Below are 21,992 nucleotides of genomic sequence, written 5' to 3'. Positions count from 1 at the left end.
CTCACCAGAAGGCATTTCAGTGTTTCCTTGATTACATTTTGCTTTCTATGAAGTCCAGCAAACTTTCCACTTCGAGCAACGACTGAATCAGCGAAATTCCCCATTATGTTTGTCACGCGTAGGCAAAAGTTTCGAGCAACCACTACTTAACATTTTTATATCTTGTATTTTGAATTTGGCCGACAGTTTTGTAAAAGATAAGATAAAAATACTATCTGCTGAAACCTTTTTCTTTAGATTTTTGCTTCGTCATGATAATTTTTCTTCGGTCGTCTAAAAGTGAAGCATAGCGTTCGACACAAATTTAGCGGGCACTGCGTGTGATTAGTCCGTCTCAAATCAATGGCTGAGTATGCAAATGAGCGAGATAATGAAAAGCAGGCCACCAGATTCATTGATAGGCTGTTGGGCCTTGAAATTGACAATAAAAGACACGCGCAGGTGAATTGGAAAAAGCAATTAGCACGCGCACGGCTGGGAGGGCCGCCTCGGGCCCGCGCATTTGCATTCGATGACTCTTTTTCCCAATGCATTTTTACGCGACAGTGAAAGAAACCAATTTTCGCCCGCAGAGCTAGAGCAAACAACCTTCACTTTCATGCACACGCGTGTACAATAATGGTTGAGGTGTGATTTTGTGATGTGTGCAAGTGATGTCATCGGCAAGGTCAGCCGTAAGAGAGGGAAAATGCGACTTTTAAACGCACGCTTATACACACACATTTGCGCTGCGCGCATTTTCAGCAGCGGCCTGCTGTTTGGCCTAGTTTGCCAGTAACCCACTACACTTGAACCAGTTTGGCGTGTTGTTGTCTTTATACACTCCGGCCAGCTCTCGCTTTCTGCCAACCCGATACGGCGTTGTTATGTCGCGGAGTCCACTTTCGCTTTCAGCTAAACGTTACGCGCGAAATGGCTAATTTCGGAAAATCCACGTCTGACTATGTGCTCTAAACCAAGAAGCTATTTAAAAGTATAGTTTGCTATTTTTGCAAGTAATCATTAAAATTTAGATTTTATTCGAGAAAATACTATTTAAAAAATATTTTATTTAATATTTAATTCTAACTCTGAACATTAACAGGAGAAAGTTAACTTGGGTAATTTGTAAAATAAATATTGCTGGTCGATCAAGACTTGTTTAAAACATAAAAAACAATTGATTAAAATTGCTAGACCAAGAGAGAAACCATTCAAACGCAAAAATTTACTTACTAAATTAAATTTATCCTATGATTTAGTTTTAAAATAAATTTAACAATTTTACTCTTGTTGGTAACATCAAACAAGGAATGGGTCTCTCAAAATTAAATTTGTTGCTAATTAATAGCTAAAAGTTTCGGTTTAAACCTATAATTTTAAATGAAATTTAATCACCAGCTGTTTCTGCAAGGGGCTTTCTGGAGTAATGAAGAAACTGCTTTAAAAAATTTCAAAGCAAAATAAATTTCTAGTTGGTTTGATAAATTTTGTCTGTGATTCTTTCGGCCCGTATTGAAATTTTATTTGTATTGCAGCCTTAGAAAAATGGAAAAAGACTCGTTTCAACTTATAATTAATTTTCCTTATTAACATCTAAAAAAGGTATAAAATTAATTTTGAAATGTGAATTTTTGCTTATTGGTCAACCGTTGCCTCTTTATTCAAGTCCTTCACTTTCGCTTTGCAAATTAAGACAAAATCGCGCTTTCCGCAGTGGTTGCACGCTGCATTCAGCGTGACGCTGCGATTCATTAATGGGCCAATGGCAAAACCGGGAAATGCGCCAATGGAATTTCGCACCAAGTGACCGTGACTCAAATTCGCGCGTGATAGTTGCGGAAATTTCTAGCAATCTATCGGTTGAAATTAATAATTGGGTCAGCTAGGGGGAAATGTTTTTCATTTCGGACAGGACTGACACATTTTTTCTGCTGCTGAAACTAAAAGTGGGTCACGTTTACCGAATGACTCATCAGTGTGCAAATTTTGTTTTTCTTCATGCCAATCTGGATTTAATCGGCGTCCAATTACAAAGTCTCTCCGGGCAGCCCCAAATCGCGTCGAGAGCCGCGCCGCTGACCTAAAAACACAGTGCACTTGGACTCGATTTTATAAATATTTCCATAAGCAGTGGCATAGCGTGCGGCACATTATCTTTGGAGACGACCACCTCTCCGCCCGGGCGCCCCCTCGCCTCGCCGATCCCCCCCTCCCACCTGTGAAACATTATTAGCACAGTATTGTGTGCCATGTTCACTCTCACTTTCGGATTCCGCCTAAAATGTAGGCAAATTGTGCGCCGTGCGCCAGTGGGAATGTGTGTCACGCCAAAATTGCATAACGCGCGTACACCTTCCTTCACACTTGCGTGCGCAAACAATTGAATTCGCTTTTCAACGCGCCAGACGCCGGTGAAATCATTTTATTCACGCTGCCCACGTGACCATTTGTTAAAATGCTTTTGCACTTTTATTTTGTGAAATAATGTGATCCTTATCACGTTCCTGTGGAGAACTGGGCAAATGTCTGTTAGCCAATCAAACAAAATGCTTAAAAAAGTAGGCATGGGATTTTCAATCTAGTCCTTATCAGATTAGTGATCAAGTTTTTTTTCTAATCACGCTTGAAGTGATTAATCATAATCTTAAAACAAATATTTTCAGAGCCATGTCAAACCGTGTGTGGGCCACAAGAATATCTTTTGGCAAGCCAAATATTAAAAAAACTGGCCTACAAATTTTTGTCATACATATAAGGAACTATACAAATGTGTAGTTCCTTTTTGTCTTGCGCAAATAAAATGAATAAATGCATGACAACCATCGATTTTAATTGTTTACTACAATCAGCAGTCGATCAAATTGTCAATTTGAATAATTAACTTAACCATAACTTTCTACGTATCTCGAAAAAATACAAACGGCTTATCGATGATTTTTTGCTTGATTTTGATTCCTCTCGTGGCGATCTATCTAACGGCGTGCGAATTATGAGGAAAATTTCACTCCTGGCGAAATAAGTCATGATTTTCAGTAAGTGCTCGCCTCTTGATTAGCACGCAAACTTTTTAACTGATTTTCTCATAAATTTAAATTTGTTTTTGAAATTTGGAAAATAAATCTATTTGATAAATTTGGAATTGATTTACTCTCTTAAATTTGGTCCAAAGAGACTGTGAAGAAAGATTATCTGTGTCACATCCTATATAAAAGATAATTAACAACCTAATTTCGCGGCAAACAACGCGGCCGCTGCAATTGGCACGAAAACAATGGCACGGCGTGTTGAAAAAAATCGGCGCGAACTATTTTTAAGGTCCATTCCTTCAGCAAATGGATTAGCGTGTATTTTTGGCACCCTCGGATTGTGCTAGTGCCATGCGAGAGGAAGTGCGGAATTTGGGTCTGCAATTTTGGGCCGATCGGAACCGCAGCACGACGCGAATCCGCTTGGCGTAGGCCCCGAATACACGCCCCTCTGTTCTGGCTGGCGTCACAAAAATGGATTCTTGAAACGGGTGCGTGTCAGGGTCGCCTATTTTCAGATAATTTGACACCGTTTCCCCGAAAAAATTATTCCAATGGGCTCTCTCATGTTTATGGATGCGTTGCTTGCGCGAGGAGAATAAATTCTATACAGGAGCGGAATGGCAATGAAACCCACCGGTTCAGACGTGATGTATTAATTTTTACAACAACAAATAACGTCATTAGCAACTGTTTGAGATAACAACTATATGTTATGCTAAAACCTTTCTATGCTACAAGAAAGCCAGAAAAGAAGTGTTGAAACTGGTTTTTCGAGCTGCAGCTAAATCCCAAGAACTCTTTTTTAAATAAATTATATTTTTTAAATTGAAAGGGTTAGCCAATTTAGACGAATATCTACACAAAGATAGAGTTGCAAGAAAACAGAAAAAGAATAATCGAAAATGATATACAGACGCAATTGTTCTAACTTTCTGTTATTTTTCACCTCGAGTTCTTTTATAATTCACGAGGTAGACTGCTTCCTCAGTTTTAGCAGCAAAGAATTAGAAGTTGGAACAAAATATTTACTTTTCATCATTGGTTTAATTACAGGTTCAATTCTATCTGTCTTGTTTCAATTTGGTGCGTTCATTTAGGGCCATATAGATTTAACATTCTAAAACCTACAAGAAATCTCTCACAGTACGTTTATTCTTTTGTACCACACCTTTTCTAAGATAATTTGTAAACTAGCCGAATTGACAGCTCCTCAAGCAAGCAGTGATGGTGTAATTTAAATTGTAAACGTTTTCAACTCGAACAATTTAACGCTAATCTGAGGAGAAAACCATTTAACCACTTCAACCAGAGCTGTTGTAAACACAACAAAAAACATTCGGCTCGAATTTAGTCATTTGCCTAGAGCAAAAAACGTCAAATGAGTGAGACAAAACGAATCAAGAGACACGTGGACATGCAGCACCCGATATTCTCGCACAGTGAGTGAGCACCAACGATCAACTCAACTCATTCGCCGCACTTTAACGTGTGTATGTTCTATTATGTTTTATTTTCAAATAGTGGCCGTCGCTTTCTCTATTTCCCAACGACGAGCAAGTTTACTCGGCGCGCGCGTCCGCAACCATCAAAGCGTACAAAGCATCGACGACGCGACTTTAATTATCATTCCGATGGAAACAGAAAAATTCGGCTCAACGGAAAAATGAAAGTTTTGGACGGTGTCATTCGCCTTCCGAAAACTGGGCAACGAACCTTTCTGATTTCCTCTCTCTATTTTTAATGCGTGCGAGCGGTCGTTATGTCATCCATTAGAAGTAATCCTTCAATCACGAAAAAACAATTTGGGATTGTTTCCAAAGAGTGAACACCAAAAACGACCGTCGGCAAATCTGAGCGTGGCTGCTAGACTAATCAATTCGTCTTACTCAATTTATAGACATGCAGCTGGCTTGATTAGAAAAATCCTCAGGCTAAGAATAATATTCACGAGTGAATAATTCTGTTAAAAGTCATGTTTAACTAGCTATTTTATACTTGAGGTCTCGTTATTAAAATATCGAGAATGACACACTTGAACTCGCAGCTAATAGAATTTGAAACAAAGAGTTTAACTCTAAATCTAATTAGGAAGAGCTGAAAGGATTCTTTTCAAAGTATCAAGGCCAGAGAAAATTCTGTTTGGAATAGTTTTCCTCGCACTGATTTATCTCCTGGCCTGGAGTTAGTTAGTTAGCTGTATCTCATCGAGCCGGCAAGAAGTAAATGCATTTAGGAGTGCATTTGAAAAAGTCCCTAGCTCACTCTCTGAAAGTGTAAGTTATGACCGGAATACAGACGAGTCATTATAGATGAAATCTTTGGAATTATTACCTAACACGCCGAGTCACCTTTTTAGAGTCAGCAGGGCTCTCTCATAAATAATTTAATTCAGGATTCCGATCAGCTCGTGATTTTGGGATCGAAGTGATGGCGGATGTTTGGTCAAGAGCTGCATTTAGAAGAGCAAATGTTTGCACTCTGACTCTTTTGAAACTCTCTCCAGCGCCGCTGCCGCCGCCGCCGCCGACATCGGCAACGGCAACGAGCGAGTAATTAGAAAAGGCAAACAGCACATAACTGCAGCCATCATCAGAGATAACAACGGCACATGGCCAACGACGAGAGCTTGTTTCACATTCATCGGCTCCTTTGGCCACGGTTACCTCACCCGAGCGGCCACGAATGGGACGCTTCTTATCTCGGCACCCCACGGAATGACAATTATAATCAGCATCTCCACAGCGGATTTGCATTGAGCTCGCGTTCCATTCATGCAACACACCGAGCTGAAAGTGAAACCTGCCGTCACGTATTTTTTTTCAATTCGTTCTACCTCGGGTTCAATTTTAGAACAATAATTTTACCATAAAAAAGAAAGATGTCGCGAACAAAAAAAAACATCCCTCGTTGGATGGAGCCCAGTGGAGAAAATGACCTGCTCGTGTTATTGTTGGGGATCGATGTTCCGTGAAATTCATACACGCATTCTGGAAAGGCGCAAACCAGCATGTGACGGAGTCTTGCTGCCAAAAGCAATCAATCTTAATCGGTAAAGATACAGAGAGTCAATTTTAAGGCGCAAACAACCCTACTATTCCATTAACAATCGTAAAAATTGAAGCTCATATTTTAAGTTGTTTGAAGTGAGGGATGGATTGTTTGTTTACTTCAAAGAAAGCAACAGTCATTCGTCGAAAATCCTTTTTTCAATTTCTTTACAAACTGTCAGTTCCAAACTTGAGCATCAATTGCCAGGGATTTCAGCCTAAATTGTGTGATCTAGCGTTCATGAAAGCTGGCATGTATAGGTCCCCTGGGAGAGAAGAAAAAGAAGTGGCTATAAATTACATCCCTCTCCCCTCGCCTACAAACCGCCGCACATACCCTTCCCCTTCAGACCCTTTCGCATCCCTTTTTTGTAAACCGCATGATAGGAACCTGACGCGCACTTTCTCTTTTTCCCAAAGAGCTCAATCAGTGCTGAGGGAGGGCAAGAACCATTAATGATATAAAAAGAAAGATGCGTTGACGTAGCGTCGAGAGCTACAAATAATGGAGAAGGAACAACCCTCACAGTTTGAATTATCATCCCCGGCACTTTCCCTCACGGCGTGGGAAACATTCTGCGACTCACGAGTACAAACAGTCGCAATAGTGTTTCAGTCAAACATCTTACCGCGGCTCGAGAGAGCTGCAAGAAAAATATGATATATAAACACGGAGAAATGCACCTTATTTGCTCGTTGAGAAAAGTTCAAAGAAAGCAGCTGCTTGGGCCAATTCTTTTAGCTAGATCGCGATTCATTAACCGCAAGTAATTAATCTTTTCCTCGTGTCTTTTCTGGCGAAACGAATGACTAACGCGCGTTTTTCGCTTTTGCAATCCGTTTTTTGCTGCACCGCCACGATGTACGCAAATATGAAACGAAATGCACGCGGCAGCTGTGTTGTTCTTGCGAAAAATTGTGTTGGAAATAAACCAAACACATGACAATGATTTACTTTGAACATAATAAATCACCGGTGAATTATATTTGAAATGTGAACTTTACAGTGACTCAGACCACTTGAGTTCTGGTGTATCAAAATTCAAATGTTTCAATATCTTCTTTAAAGTGCAGGATTTTTTACATGTTTGCCACAAACTCACATGTTTTTATATCTTGTACCCGTTTTACTTTAATTTTCACCATTTTTTTGCAAAAAAAAAATAATCAACTGCTGGAGGAAGAGTGAGTTTGGACAAGAACTTGAACACATTTTAATATCATTGGTAGTATTTTGAGATATCCAATTAAGTTCTGATTCCAATGTTTTCAAGATGTTATGGCTTGTAATATTTTTTTTTTCTGTAGAGAAAATAATATTGAAATTGAGCCAACATTGATTTTTATTGCAATTTCGGCAATTCTAGGCTTAGAGCAGTCTAAAATCTTCTCACAAAATATTCTTAAATTTAAAATTTGTGCTAAAAAATAAATTAAGAAAAACATTTCCTTGTAGTTTTTCTCTCATATATTGATTTGCGGGGAAAATTTACAATGCAACCCTGACTCTTTGAGAGGCACCACGTTAAATATTTAAGTTACTCAGTTCAAATTGTACTCGGAAAACAAAGTTGTTTGTTTGTTACCCTTGAAAAATGCGACTAAGCACGCCGGGCTCGTAATTTGCTATTCTAGAATACAAAAAGCCAGAGACACCTTCATTCGCGTTACGCTTCCCATTGTGTAATTATGCACATTCGCAGTCTGTTTTGTTTGGCTCACAATGCAAATTCGCCTTAATCGAATATAATGCAAGCAAGTGCATGATGGAGGTCGATTTTGCTACACGTGTGGCCAATTTGGTTGTGGCGATGTGAAGCCGCGCGCTCACTTGTTCTCTCGGAATAGAGTCTTGGACGACGCGATCGTGTACAAATTCGCGGACGGCAGCGGAAAACATAAAAGGAAACAAAAAATACCACTTTTGCGTCGTCTGCCACGCTCCGAATAAGATGAGTCAATAATTTTGCTCCACATATGTGTATAGATTACGCTGCTGCATTGTGACAGAGCAGAAATTAATTCAATTCACGTCGTATCTCGAGGGAGGCGGCCGCACCATCTCTCAGGGATGCTTCCCACACTCTCTCTTTGGCTGGAAAATCACGCCAGATTGAAGGATTGATTACAACTTTCCACCCCCTGCCGCAATTAATTCGAAAAATGAAACGTAACCTTGAGACTTGAGACTGAAAGGGAAACCTACTGAACTAGCACCACCTGCTATTTTTTACGAGGGGAAGAGGGTTGCTCCATTAAACATTGAGATACTTCCGGATCAAATCAAATCGAGTTAGTCTTTATTTTCTTTAAGAGAGTGGTCAATTTTGTTGCAAAATTTTTGTATGTCTCTAAGAGGAAGGTAATAGTTATTTTTTTAAATTGAATTTTACAGTCGTTTTAAACGTATTGGAATTATTACTTATTCATCCTCCTAATCCAAAGAAATATGCATGCAGCTGAATGAAAATATTATTATTAATAAGAAGTTAGCTTGATCTTTTAAATCTTTTTAATGCTATAGCAAAACAGTTTCCTACGTTACAATTACAGTGGTACAGAGCCCATTTTTTGCTTTTTAAAAATATTGCTCCGTTTACAATTGCGATAATTTGAACAATGTTAAAATCTATTTTGAAACTATTAAAATTGCCATTGAAAATTGTGTTCTTGCAGCCTTGTTTAGGTTAAGGAAAGTAAAGATTAGGAATCGACATTCCCGCTGACTATTTTTTGTTGGGTTCAACTCCTTAAAAATTCTATTGTTTGGTATAATAAATGCAAATCCAACAAGTAACTCAACGATTCGTCGTGGTAGCGAAAAATTCCGGGTAGCTTTTGTTTGATCCTAATCTCTGCTACCCTTAGTTCAGGTCACGCGTCTGCTATTGTTGTTGGTTTGTCTCACTACTTTCAGTCCTGCGAGAACAGAAGAAAACCCTGCTGGCAACACTATACTTACGTATTCCCCCCCCCCCCCCCCGTGGATTTATGATCCATAAATTATAAAAATTAATATTTTTAGTTTATGGCTCAGCTAAAGTCGCGTCTATCTGACTGCCGCACGATTTTTTACTCATCGTAAATGGTTTGCTTATCACTTGTGGACAAAGAATTTTAAAATATCTCTTAAATTTATTGAGTTTTTGGCCAGTATTTAAAAATATAAAAAAATGCTTAAAGAATAAAAATAAATTAAATTATTCCAATCCTGGCCGTGCAATCTTGGTAAAAAATGCAGTCCGTCTATGGATTAATTTTTACATTAAACATCCAACATTTGATTTGTATTGATATCACTTCAAAATTATACAAAGCTGATTAATCATTCCAAATTGAGGAATATTTGCCACTCAGGAGCAACAATGCATATTTTATAACTCTAAATTACAGGTGCAAATTGTAGGGAATATCTCTTGGCAATCTCAGAAAAAAAATTATTCCTCTTCTTTATTATTCTAAGTTTCAAATTGCTGGTCAATTAGAATCAAGTGTGAATTTACTTTTTAAACCTGTTTAGTCAAATCTTTATTGAAATTTAATCATCTTCTTTGTTAACGTTTCGCCTTGAGAAAAATTAATTTGTTTGCGAAAATCCCAAGTGAGTGCAAACTGTCGCGTCGTCCAAAATCGGTCGTTGTAAAATCGGTTCGGGTAGGCGCCGCGCACAGCTTATCTATGGGCGGTTGGGCGCGTAACATAAGGCACAGGGAGCGAAGTAGGTCACTAGGCTAACTAGCCAACGACAACACACACACACACTCCCCTGAATTCACTTTTATTCAAAATCGCCCCCACCTGGGCGTCGGGCGGGCCCCCACCCTGCTATGCGTAGCTCGGGCGGTGGGGAAGCGGCGGCGCTGCTCGCTAGGCGCGCATGGTGGCGCTCGGTGCAGCGCGAGCGAACAGTCCCTTCCTCACTCGCTAAGCACGTAAACATACCGAGAGCGAGCTAGGGCGCAAGGCAATGTGGGAAAGTAGGTCAACCCTACTTTTAAACTTCACTTTCACTTATTACATCGCCGCCTAATCATTTACCACTGCAACACCCAGCGGTGCGGACGCGTTTACATTTCGCTCCGCAGTCAGTTAGTCAGTGATCGCCGGTCGAGTGCCGTGGATTGTTGCTTCGCTAGTGCGTCCAGTGTGGACCCCCGAGAGTACACGACCGAGTGCCAGTGTTTCGAGTTTTCAAGGGATGTGGCAGGCAGTGATTTACACCAAGATCAATTTCAATTTGCTGCACTTGACCCTAGTGTTATGGTGTCCTGATTTCTGAGCCGCGCTTCAGAAATTTTGGTTTCGCCCCCCGAATCCACCCGCCCGGTTGTTTATTATAGACAGTCAGTCAGAGACACACAGACATACACGCGCGCGTATTTTTCTGATATGTTATTAGACATGGATCACCACACGCTCGCGTCCATGAACATGCCGCCCTTTTACCTGAGCCAGTCGCTGTCCGGCGGTGGCAGTTCGAGTCCGCCCAGCCAGCAGGGTCTCTACTCGCAGGGCAACGCGTACATGACCAACGTGGCGCCGATAAACTCGACGCCGGCCAACAACAACAATGCGCCGTCGCCGACCAACAACAACGGCTCGTCGTTGCTTATCCACTCTTTCAACAACCTGGACCCAACCTGTCTTTTCGGTGCTTCAGGTGGCAGCGCCAGCTTAAATGACTTCAACGCCGCCATGGGAGCCGCCAGCGCTGCCGGAGCCACCTCGCTCAGCGGGGCCGCGGCCGGTGGCGGCGCCGCCGGCACCCCCGACCTGCCCGACACCAAGGACCTGATCGAGGAGCTTTGTCCCGTGTGCGGCGACAAGGTGTCCGGCTACCACTACGGCCTGCTCACCTGCGAGTCGTGCAAGGGCTTCTTCAAGAGGACCGTGCAGAACAAAAAGGTGTACACCTGCGTCGCCGACCGCAGCTGCCATATCGACAAGACGCAGAGGAAACGCTGTCCCTTTTGCCGATTCCAGAAATGCCTCGAAGTCGGCATGAAACTTGAAGGTAAGCCTTTTTTCCAATTTTACTCTTAACTGAGTTGGGCAGAATGGTGTGTTTGATCCAGAGCAAAATTCACAAAAAGTCTCCGTGTACAATTTACCAAGCGGTCTGGAAAGTCAATTTTTTTCGACAAATTATCTTGATTTCGATTCCTCTCGTTATCATCTATCCAACGGTGTGGAAATATATCTAATGATAAAATAGTACCGATTTTCAATATGAAGACAAAGCTCGCCGCTTGATAAATTAGCATTAAAACTTTTGAGCCGTGCATTTTCTCCCAAATTTAATCCAGGAACTTTGTGTAGAATATATTTTGATAAAGCAGCCCAGCTTGCTGGTTGCAAATTAATGTCTTTCATTCTTTCCGCGTCTTTCCATTTGCCGAAAAGTGTCCCGCCCGACGCAGATGCGAGAAAAGGGAAAAGGCAATTTGGCGTGCTGCGATTGAGTTAATCATCCCTCCCGCTGCCAATTTCTTGCGCTCGCCGGGCGACCCGCGCAATGTAATTAGTTCAGGGTCAAACGCACCATGCCGACTTGTTTGTGGTAGGCCTTTTGGGGATGGCTGACCTTGTCGTTTTGCAGCAGGGGCTCAGGCCCACTGCGTGCTTTTTATTTTCTCTCTTTCTCTTCGTCGTTCATACTCACTCGCCGGACGCAGGATGTGATGCTGTGATGCTGTCGATGCAAAATCGACGGTTCTGCGATTTACGGGAAAAATTAAATAAATAAAACGCGAAATTAAAAACGAACGAAACCGAGAGTGGCTGGCCGGCGAAGCGGTTCGTGCTCATTTCATTTTATTATCTAACAAAGCGCAGAAAGTGTGTCGCCCGCCGAAGAAATGGAGAGTGCCGCCGCCACTGAATGTGAGGCCGCGAATATTATTCACCGCGCTCGCACGAGTTTCCAGCTCTGCGCTCCTCGCTCAGCACAATACGGCGTGCGCGCGGGCAACGTGGTGAAAAAAAGCGGATGGCATTACATAAAACTGGCTTGCTTGTACGCTCGCAGAGTGCATGAGGCCCATTAACCCAGCAGCGGCAGCGGCAGCAGCAGCAGCGGCCAAATGGACCTTTTCTCCCTTGCTTTATCGATTGCAATATTCTCTTTTTCGCTCTCTCTCTCTCGGGCGCGGGATGTGCAACGCGAATGCAGCTGATGCACTTTGCACGTGGCGTCGACGCCGAACTAGGGCATCGCCGACCAGAGATAAATAAGCAAGCGCACACTGCACATGCACTCATGAAAGTTTCAAAACTGAAAATGCCTGCCTGCGATGGCCACGTGATAATTAGTAGTCGACAGCCATTGTTGGCGCCCGCTCGCGTGGATTGGACGCGACCAAAAGTCTTGCGCAATTCGCCGTTATTTCATTTTCGGCCCAAATCCTGACCTTTTTACTCAAACAGACCAAAAATCGCCAATGTGTTACTGCTTTTGTTTTAAAATGTAGATAAATATCAGAAACTATTAGACGCCGTGTTTCTTATTCAAATCCAAAAATATCTGAGACTCGCCAAAAAGGTTTGGAGGTTTAAAAATGGAAAATTAAGAAAATGATAAAATTCTAAATTTCGTTCATCGGCGTGGAATTTCGAAAGGACAAAATTAATGTTTTTGAATTGTTGGGTCAGGTTAGTTTTGATGCAGAGGCAAGTTGCGTAATAGTCTCATGGCAAATTCCAAATATAGTGCTTGTCGACCTCATTTTGCTCTTTTTGATATCAGGCACATAAGAAAGCCCGGTTTTCCTCATTTTCGAATTTGAGGCAATGTCATCTTGAAAGTTAAGAAGATGCTATTTTTTTTAAACAATTTAAGCATTTTATTTCCGAAAAAAGATGGTTGAGCTAAAAAATTGAAATGTGCAATGAAAAATTATTGCTTTTCGTGCACGCATGGGTTGATTCATGAGCAGTTTGCATTCATGCTCGCTGCACAATTCGCTGGTTCGGAATTGCGAGCGGTTTAAGGCTTACAATCGCGCAGCAATTTGATTGCAAATGAGGCTGAACAATGCTCATTTCCATGCCGCTCGCCGGCGAGATGATGATTTAAATCATACACACACACAAGCTGCACTTTTCCGCGCCTGGAATTTATTATTGCCGTATGCATCCACACACTCGCACAATCGCATAACAAGCCGCTTGCTTGTTGTGATATGGATGGAGAGCGTGCCGTGTTGCCCGCGCAGCATTTGCATTTTGTTATTTTTAGTACTTTTCCAGTCAATTACGGCGCGATCGCAGGTGCGACTTTTACGATTTTTCTGCCTCGCTAAGAGCCTTTTGTTCTCCTTATTTTTTTTCTCTCTATCTCGCTCGCTCCTTGCGCGTTACCAAAGATGCAGCACTCGTTTCCCAACGCTGGCCACCGCGTGTGTTTCTACTAATTTTAGAAAACGCAACCGGCGTGACCCATTTTTGTCCTGGTGGTGCGGCTGGAATCGCCCCTCGCGCCCGGCTTATCCGCGGAGACGCGCGTTTCATAATTTTATAATGTTTCACATCATTTTTGCTGTTGAGACTCTGGCGCTGAAAGTAGGTCACGCCGCGAGTATTGCATGCTATTGCTTCAATTATGCCCACTAATGCTTGACGAGCGCTCTATCCAGCGGCCACGCAACGGCCACCATTCGGCCTCTCTCGGTGCACAGTTTCGGTAGTTACCTTTTATTTTCGGAAAATATAGCTTTTGTGCCCAAACGAAAAGAATAGGAAGGTTCGTGCTAGCGAGAAAAAATGGCTTGGATTTATTTCTAGGTCCGCGAATCATAGCCAAAATTATGCGATTAATTGTCAGCACGTGCTTTTTTAGCTGAGCGCTTGTTAAACGAGTCATATTAAAGACTTCATTATGAAGCCGCGCGCGCGGTGTGGTAAGTAGGTCGAAAGCAAGAGATGCTGCTATAGAACTCGATTATGTCACGGCTGCACGCTCTCTCCATAACACTCTCACTCTCAATATGAGAAATAATAGCGCCGTTACGTTAGCACTCGCTTTTCGGACCGTTTCGCGCTAAATCCCGTCTTCTCAATCCTTTCTCGGTGGGATAATTTATGCCCCGGGAAAAAATCGGTGACTAGATTCGGAAGGCGCCCCGTGCCGATTGAGTTGAAGTGGAAAATTCCGTCCTTTGAGAGTCACGCTCGGATACGGGCGTCAAATGCACTTTTCTGATTTTTCTGCAACGCACGAAACGGCAAAATGCTGCTTTATTTATTCCGCGAAACGGCGGCCCGTATAATTAGAGAATTGTGGAGTGCATTGTTGCTAAATTGCGAGCTGTGGCGCGCGCGCGCTCGTTCGTTCATTCGTTCGCTCGCTCGCTTGCTCGCGCCTATTATATTGTTAAGTAACTGCTGTTAACGCAAGCTTTTTCTCTTACTTAGCTACACGCGTTTTTTCTCTCTGCGTCCCACTTGCGATCGGCCGTAATTAGGTCACTCGGAGGAAGTCTCCGAGCGCGCCAAAACAAAGAAAGCAGCATCTCGAGCGTGTGCCCCGAAATAACCAAAGGAAAAAAAGGGGCACTTGCGAAATTATTCCGACTAGGCTGCATGCAAATCGCGCGCGCCGGCTGACCAGCAATCGGCTCAGTGAAAAGGAAAACGGCCAGTCTGGCGCTATATGGCATATAGCGCTCTGGCTGGCTGGCTTGGTTGCTTCGGTTAGTCAGCTAGCAGCTAGTCGGTCGGCAGCAGCCTTATATGGGTCAGTGTTGCAACGCCTGCCGACTCGCGTCGTACCGTCATGTTTGAATAAAGTGATTTGCACTTTTCAGCCGCCCAAATCGTCCAGGTTCGATTTTCCAGTCATTGAAAACCTATCCAATTACGACCCTACAATTTCAGATTCAAAGTGGATTGCTTTGCATTGCGTAAACTATGAAATTTCCTTTTAATGCTCTTGAAATTAGGTCGAAGCTGACATTTAACAGGTAGCCGAGCTAAAATTCCATAGAAAACGGCTCCAAGGTTTTGATGTTTTTCTAATGCAGTTTTTCTACTAACATTCTTGATGGAGAGTTTGCTTCACCCTCAAAACAATACTTGATTGTTCATATATATTACTAAATAATTGACTCAATTTACCAGCAACTTACCATTTTTCTCCAGTAAGTTTCTTCTATGAGAATAACGAGAATGAGGAAAGTAGATCTCTGCCATCCTTTTATTAAAACAAGCTTGTTTACAAACAGACGTGTCCAAAATTCCCAACCGCAGTGTTCACTTCCAAATGTCGACTGACGCAACCAACACGCGAGTGTGTGGCTTTTTTGTTGAATCTCTAGCATTTAAAGAAAACAACAGACTCTGCCTCTCGCGAGTAAATTGGGTCAGCAATGGGGCCAATCAATCGGAGGAATGCCAGTCGTAAATTCGGCCGGACGGCATGCTTGATTAATTGCTCCTCGTTCATGTGTATCAAATTTACAGCCTTGATCGGAATTCGCGGCAGTAAAAATTTTTATTCCATTGGCTGGCTGGTGGCCAAGGCGGGCATTTTGCGTTCTGTTGACTGCTTTGCTTTGCTCACGACGGTGTCAGAATCGTGTTTCGAGATTAATCCCTCTTTATTACGTGAGAGAGCTGTTATACAAGCGGCCATAGTTCACACAAGCGGTAATTAAAACAGCGCCAAAGCTCTCAAATAACTCTCCTTTCACTTTTCTATGAAACGCTCGCAATTTGTTTCTCTGGGCGAAAATCGCAGAAAACTGTAATTTTTAATTGTGTATCGTTGATGCAACCGAGCCGAAGCGAATGCGTTTTCCCATTGATGCAAAAAGGTTCCTGACCAGACCCAACCGCATGCACCGATCGCGCTGCATTTTCCCATAAACGCAATCCATCCGTGAGCCGATGTTATTTATTCCCAGTGAGCGACTCAAAACGCGGTGACCGCACGAGGAGAATATCAAATTTGTCGGCTTCGTCTCTTGCGAGGAAATCAATCTGTCCAAGAAAGCCGCCTCCAACTGAAAAAATGCTCGCGGACTGGTCCACTAAACCCAATTACAACTGATGCTTATTTTGTGTTGTATATCACGCCACCCTTTACCGCTGTCACGAGTGTATTTACGAGCGATTCATTCTCGTTTTTGAACGATAACAACGCTGTTGTTGTAACTGTAGGAATGGGTGCATTAAAATAATTGAGCAATAAATCCGAGCGCCACCTCTCGCATAAATAAACACGGATGAGATCATCCGCGGCTAATGAATTAGTCGAATTGCGAGAGAAAAGTGAAAATGCCGCCGCCGTACAGATCGGATTAATGGAAAAGGCAAACACAATGATGATCACTTTAATTAATCACACACACTCGCTTTCATCTCTGTGTGAGTCGTCCTGATCTGCAGTCAAGTGACGTGCGCAATTGGAAACGCCCACGCAGCCGTGCAGCCGCGATTCCAAACGTTTTACTGCCGAAATAGACACCAAAACGAGCGTCAATAGAGACCATTGTTTGATTGTTGTCGCGAATGAGGTTCCGAAACTGCTTTCACTTTTCTGCGAAATTCGCCAGACGCTGCTCTCTTGTCTCCTGCTTTGCGCGAAAATTTATGCCGGGCGTGTGGAGTGTGTGTTAGTCACACTCACTGAGAAACAATATCCCCTCTCGAAACTAATCTACATAAGCCGGGATATATGTCCGTCTGGTCCGTCGGCTTGTGTTCTGCTCCAGCAGTGGGCAGAAATGTTGTCGCTCCATTTTTAATGCGAGCCAGTTTGTTTGCCAGCCGAAAGTGGGGTTTATTCAATTCGGTTAGATAATTTATTCCTCAGAGTAAGTCATCAAAAGGTGGCTGTTGGGCTATAGAACAATGAAATTGCCTCCTCTGCAAGTAGTTTGCATAGGAGCTAGCGACACTTTATGCAACTCGGCCGTCGATTTGCTTTGCTGGCCTGGAAAGCACGCATGATGCAAATAATCCAATTTGGCGAATCCCATCGGAGCCACTGCGCGCGAGCTAGTTGATCGCATCAGACAAAAGGGCTCAATGATGACAAAAATATGGCACGCGGAGCTAACATTGCACGTGTACCTAACCGCATTTCTATTTATTCGTCTCAATTTGCGCAAAGCGATTAAGAACAAGGAAAAATATAACTCTGGAACGATTGTGCAAAAATTGCATAAAGTGGTAAAAATATCTGTGAAGTTCCAGAACTTCTTCCCGAGGAAATCTGTATTTGTGATGAAACTCGTACTTTTTAATAATTTTTTATGTACTAAACAAAGAGTAAAGTTTGGAGCCAAATCTCTTTTTTGCTATGGACAACTTTATAAATCCGTACCAAAACCTAAGGAGACCATGATCACCTAAAATTAAAAATTAAGAAAGTGATATTCAATGAGCACTCTGATTGTGAATTTCGATGATTTATATTTCCTTTGAAACGAACAATTACAAGTTAAATCAGCTCAAATCAAAATAGCTCGGGGATCAAGAAAGTAAGAGTGCAACTGGTTGGGGATTGCAAGTCGGACCTGTGGGGCCTACGCAGAAAGCCTGTTGTGCCTGCCTGGAATCGGGGGTGCACTTGTGCGGCTTGCTGCCCTCTTGATGCTGCGGCTGCATGTGAGGCGCGTTTGCGTGTTCACCCGCGCTCTGCGTACACTCGAACCGAAATAGTAATTGTTGGCCTAGGTCACCCCTCCTCGGGAATGAGGAAGCCTATGCAAAACAAGAAAATGACTCGACGTCTGCTCGCCGTCGCCGCTGAGCACCTTTTGATTCAGGAATCTGTCCTTGAAGGCGCGGCGGCCGGCAGTTCCGCGACTGACGTCACACCGCAATAGCAAATTCGTTCAATCTCTCAAACTTTTGCTTTCTTCCGCGGCATTGAGCACGAGGATGAGCCTGCCATCCCGAGTTACGAGCAGCTATAGAGCTTCATTGCCGAGAACTGCAGTTTGCAAAGTTGACTCACGTCCAGCTCCGAGGGAGCAACAACCTCGGATCTGTGCGGTGACTGCGGTGCGGGGGATGCATGCAATTCGCTTTCTGTTTCTGCTCGACGCAAAGTGCATCGAACGGCCGCTCCCATTGGTCGCCGCCACTTGTGACCTCGGCACACTTTGTTATTATCCCCGGCTGCTGCAGACCCAGCGAGAGTGGTCGTTAACCCTCGCTGGCTGCATGGATGCGCGACTGCCGTAAATTTCTATGACCAACACAATAAGTGCTAGCGCGCTAGCACGCTGTTCGCTCGTTCGTTCTAATTAAAGCCTGCAATCTCTTCTAATTTCCAGCTGGCCGGGAAATTGCACGCGCGCATTTCGAATGCAGTCGTGCTCGTGCGGAGCATTCGATCTCGCACGTGCCGCTCATTAGCGCAGAAATTACCGCCAGAACGCACCGAGCCAGTGTTGATCGTTGCGTTCTGCAGCCAATTAATGTGCTTTGAGGGGCATGTGCGCGGACAAATAATCAAAGCATAAACATTCTCGCAATCTCAAGTCCTAGTTCCACCCCGGCTGGGCAATATGCAAATCCAAATTACCCAGACCGCAGCGGTCAAATGCGGCCCGGGGAGTTTTCTTTCCCTTTTTATTTACATTACTCGGAGTTTATCTCAGCAAGTCGAGTCTGATGATCTATTATTCTATTATTATTATTCAAAGCGGCCTCAGTGTCTCCCACGCAGTTACATTGTCTTCCCAGCGAGTCAAAAGTGACGCAAGCGCAACTTGAATATATATAAGTGCAAAGTTTGAATCTCCTTTTCATGCGCGCAAGAAAAATGCAGCAACATCAAACGACAGATTTTTTTATACCTCTCGCTCGCCAAGCAAAGACGGAATTTCCTCAATTTCCTCTTTGCGCTGTTTCGCTGGCGAATCACCTGAGCGTGAATAATGACGGAGGAAAGAAGCATGCTAGTTTTTTTTATCTAATTGGCCGGCAAGGTGAATCATGGTTCCATGTATCACGTAAAACTGGTCCTTAAAAATATTTTTTTTAAAGGCACGTTTAGCTATATCTGAAACAAAATCAAGTTGAGTTGCGCAACAAAGCGTTTCATTTTCTCGCGCATAAAACTACCGGTGCCGCGCATTGCGCACAGGAAGACGAAGGGAAATCAGCTCTTAGCAGGAGTGACACGTTAATCATGTTGTTTCTGTGTACACGCAAAGAGCTCATCCCGCACCTGGCGTGGGTGCACAACTTTCTCCACGCCCATTTTCAAAAAGATGTCACTGCTAGGCGTGCATATTGCTAAACGCTTCGGTCAGCACCTACACACGATGCAGACACACACAATAATTTCTCTTGAATGGGTGCAAATTGCACCGGTGAAATCGCGTTCAGTGCGCAAGACTGATTTTCGATCTAACCAGCTTCGTAATTTGCACGGGCCGACAGCAAAAAGCAATAGGTTCGTTCTCAAAGCGGTGCGTGCTAACGACACGTCCGTCCGAAAGCGGCGATTGCACACATCCTTCTTCGCAAATATACATGGAGCAAGGCGCGTTTTTATTGCTTTATTGCCTCGGTCGGTGCGAAAGCTCCTGGCAGATGCATTCCCGTGCTTTGAGTCAGCCGCACGGCCATACGGCGCCGCGCAGATGCAATTGTTGTCGTTACTTTTGCCTCCCTTTCACTCTCTGTCGAGTGCCCATGCCTATTTCGGATGCAAGCACGTGCACGCAACCCTTCGCACTTTCCTTTAGTGGTGCGTGCTCGACTGCCACGGCGAAAGGGTGTCGATTTACAAACTCAGCCAGTTTGCCGCATGCAAACCGGTGTGACAGACTTAATAATAAAATACACACACTCACACAAATGGCTTCTTGAAAAGAAAAGCGCACACGTGCTTCTTCAGCCTATGCAATAAATTATTTGCCATTTGATCGGCTAGAACAGCAAATTGAATTATCAGCGTATATTGCGATGTAGCAGATTCTTGCTTCACACGTATAATTCTTGAAAAGTTCGCCAAGCGTGAAATTTCATTTTCACGGAGATCCGCGCGGCACTGAAAGAACCGACTGAGGATAAAAAGTAAAGCTGCTGCTGCTGCGGCGGTGGCGGCGGCGGCGGCGGTGTTTCCATAGCCGAGTGAGTGAGTAGGTAGGTTACTAAACATGACCTAGTAATCATTACATCACGACTTATCATTAGGAAACCTTTCGTTTTTGTGTGTGCGCGCGCTCCGCTCGTTTGCTCGCTTGCCTGCGCACGGCGTTGTTGTTGGCTCGCCTATTTTGCTATTAGACACACACTCGACATGCATTGCAACCGAGTCTCGTGCACTTATTACAAAAAAATCTGGCATTTCCATGCACTCGGACCCGAGACAAAAGTTGCTAATTCCGGGCTCGCGTCAAATCGATCATCATCCCACGAGCAAGAGAGAGATAAATGGGAATCAGAAAGGAGGCGGCGATTGTTGTTGTTTTTCGTTCCTTCACGACACGGCACATATCAGGCAAAATCAATTGCCCAACGCCGTAAATCATGCAAATTTCGCTCGGCCGCTCAATTTATCGCCTTTCCAATCAATCAACGTGCAAAGTGACGGGATTAGCGACGGGATAATCGATTATGAAATTCAATTGTAGACTCGTTTAACAAATAATCCGCATCAGATTAAAATTTAAAAAAAAAGTTCAACAGTTTTGGACCATTTCGCGTGTGAACCCGATACTATCCTCGCCTGCACGACGCACCAGATCAGCGTCACCGAAAGTGCAGTGTGCAGAAATGTGCGCGAACGGACGGACACACAATCCAGCAGCGGCCCCACACACAGCGTGCGCGCCGGCAACAGGTGGTCGACGGATCCGCCGGACTCGGCTGGTGGCGGCTTTTCTAACTTGCGTGCCAGAGTGGAAAGTGCTGGACCCAGTGAGATGACAGGCAGGGCTGCATTCTCGCTCCCTCCATTGGGCCCCGCTCACTGATTTTATTTTTGTAAACATCGCGCTTGTTTACCTGTTGAAACGGCCCTGAAACACGGCGGCGTTCCCAAATAAATTAATTCAACTAATGTGGGCTGAAATTAAGGATTTTCAGGTAGAGGTGATGGTTTGGTGAAAAAAATTAAAATATTTTTTTTAATTCTATAGTTCTGAGATGTTATAAGCGATTCAGTTGGGCAAAGTGGAGCGCTCTCAGCTCATTTCGCATGCTAATCGGTGTCAAATTTGAAATTAAGATGTAGTTGGCCCGAAATGGGCCGGCATTGACGACACACTCACGAATGCAAATTCACAGAATCGTCCTAGCTGCTGAAAGATGATGTGCCGCGTTGATGGTCGCGGTTTTATAAGCAGCAGCAGCAGCAGCACAGCCGTCGGCGCAATTTTACTTTCTCTTGCACGGTGCCCTTGAAAGGCTTGCGTAACATCGACACCGCGCGCGCGTTTTTACTACGGCGGTGGCCTTTATAATAATATGTATGTGTGTGTGTGCAGCAGCAAAAACGATGCGACGATAGACCACAGTGTTGCCGTCCAAATTTTGTTTTTTTTCTGCGCATTTCTTATTTTTCTGCTGCACGCGCGTTCTAGAAAGAGCCCAAACTGCACTGGCAGTGGGGAGTGTCTCACGAAAGGAAGGTTCTTCTCCCGAAAAAAAAAAATAAATAAAAACAATCCAGTGTTAAATTCGATTCAAGGCCCTTTCGTGGTTCAGCATCTGCTTACGCATCGAATCGAATCGACCTTTGAAAACAGCTGAAATCAACACCGTTTGGCGCGATTCTGTTATTTTAGGAAGTGAATGAGCAGGAAACTGCGCCTCGCGAGGAGAGAATGAGGACAACAACAGAAACGCATCCTTGAGATCCTCCCATTCCTCCTCCTTTGTTGTATAGCAAAGTTGCAATCAACGCGAGTGCTGCTGGAATTATTTGCATACAGCTGAAGGATGTTTCCTTGACGCCGGATGCTGAACC

The 21,992-nt window shown here is 43.7% G+C and overlaps 1 protein-coding gene across 3 annotated transcripts in view; it reads left to right on the top strand.

The window, feature by feature from the left end:
• ftz-f1 (ftz transcription factor 1) overlaps nt 1–21,992 on the top strand; it is a 67,628-nt gene that overhangs the window by 32,257 nt on the left and 13,379 nt on the right. The window contains exon 2 of one of the 3 annotated variants that reach the window (XM_065483444.1): nt 10,719–11,072. In XM_065483444.1, coding sequence (XP_065339516.1) covers nt 10,719–11,072 — 354 coding nt within the window. Of the gene's footprint in view, nt 1–9,950; nt 11,073–21,992 lie in introns of those variants that run through there. The other 2 variants (XM_065483443.1, XM_065483442.1) reach the window with 2 other exon arrangements.

This window comes from Cloeon dipterum, chromosome 3 (genome assembly GCF_949628265.1).
Source record: "Cloeon dipterum chromosome 3, ieCloDipt1.1, whole genome shotgun sequence".
Classification (NCBI taxonomy): domain Eukaryota; kingdom Metazoa; phylum Arthropoda; class Insecta; order Ephemeroptera; family Baetidae; genus Cloeon; species Cloeon dipterum.
This window is presented reverse-complemented; position numbering and strand designations above follow the sequence as displayed.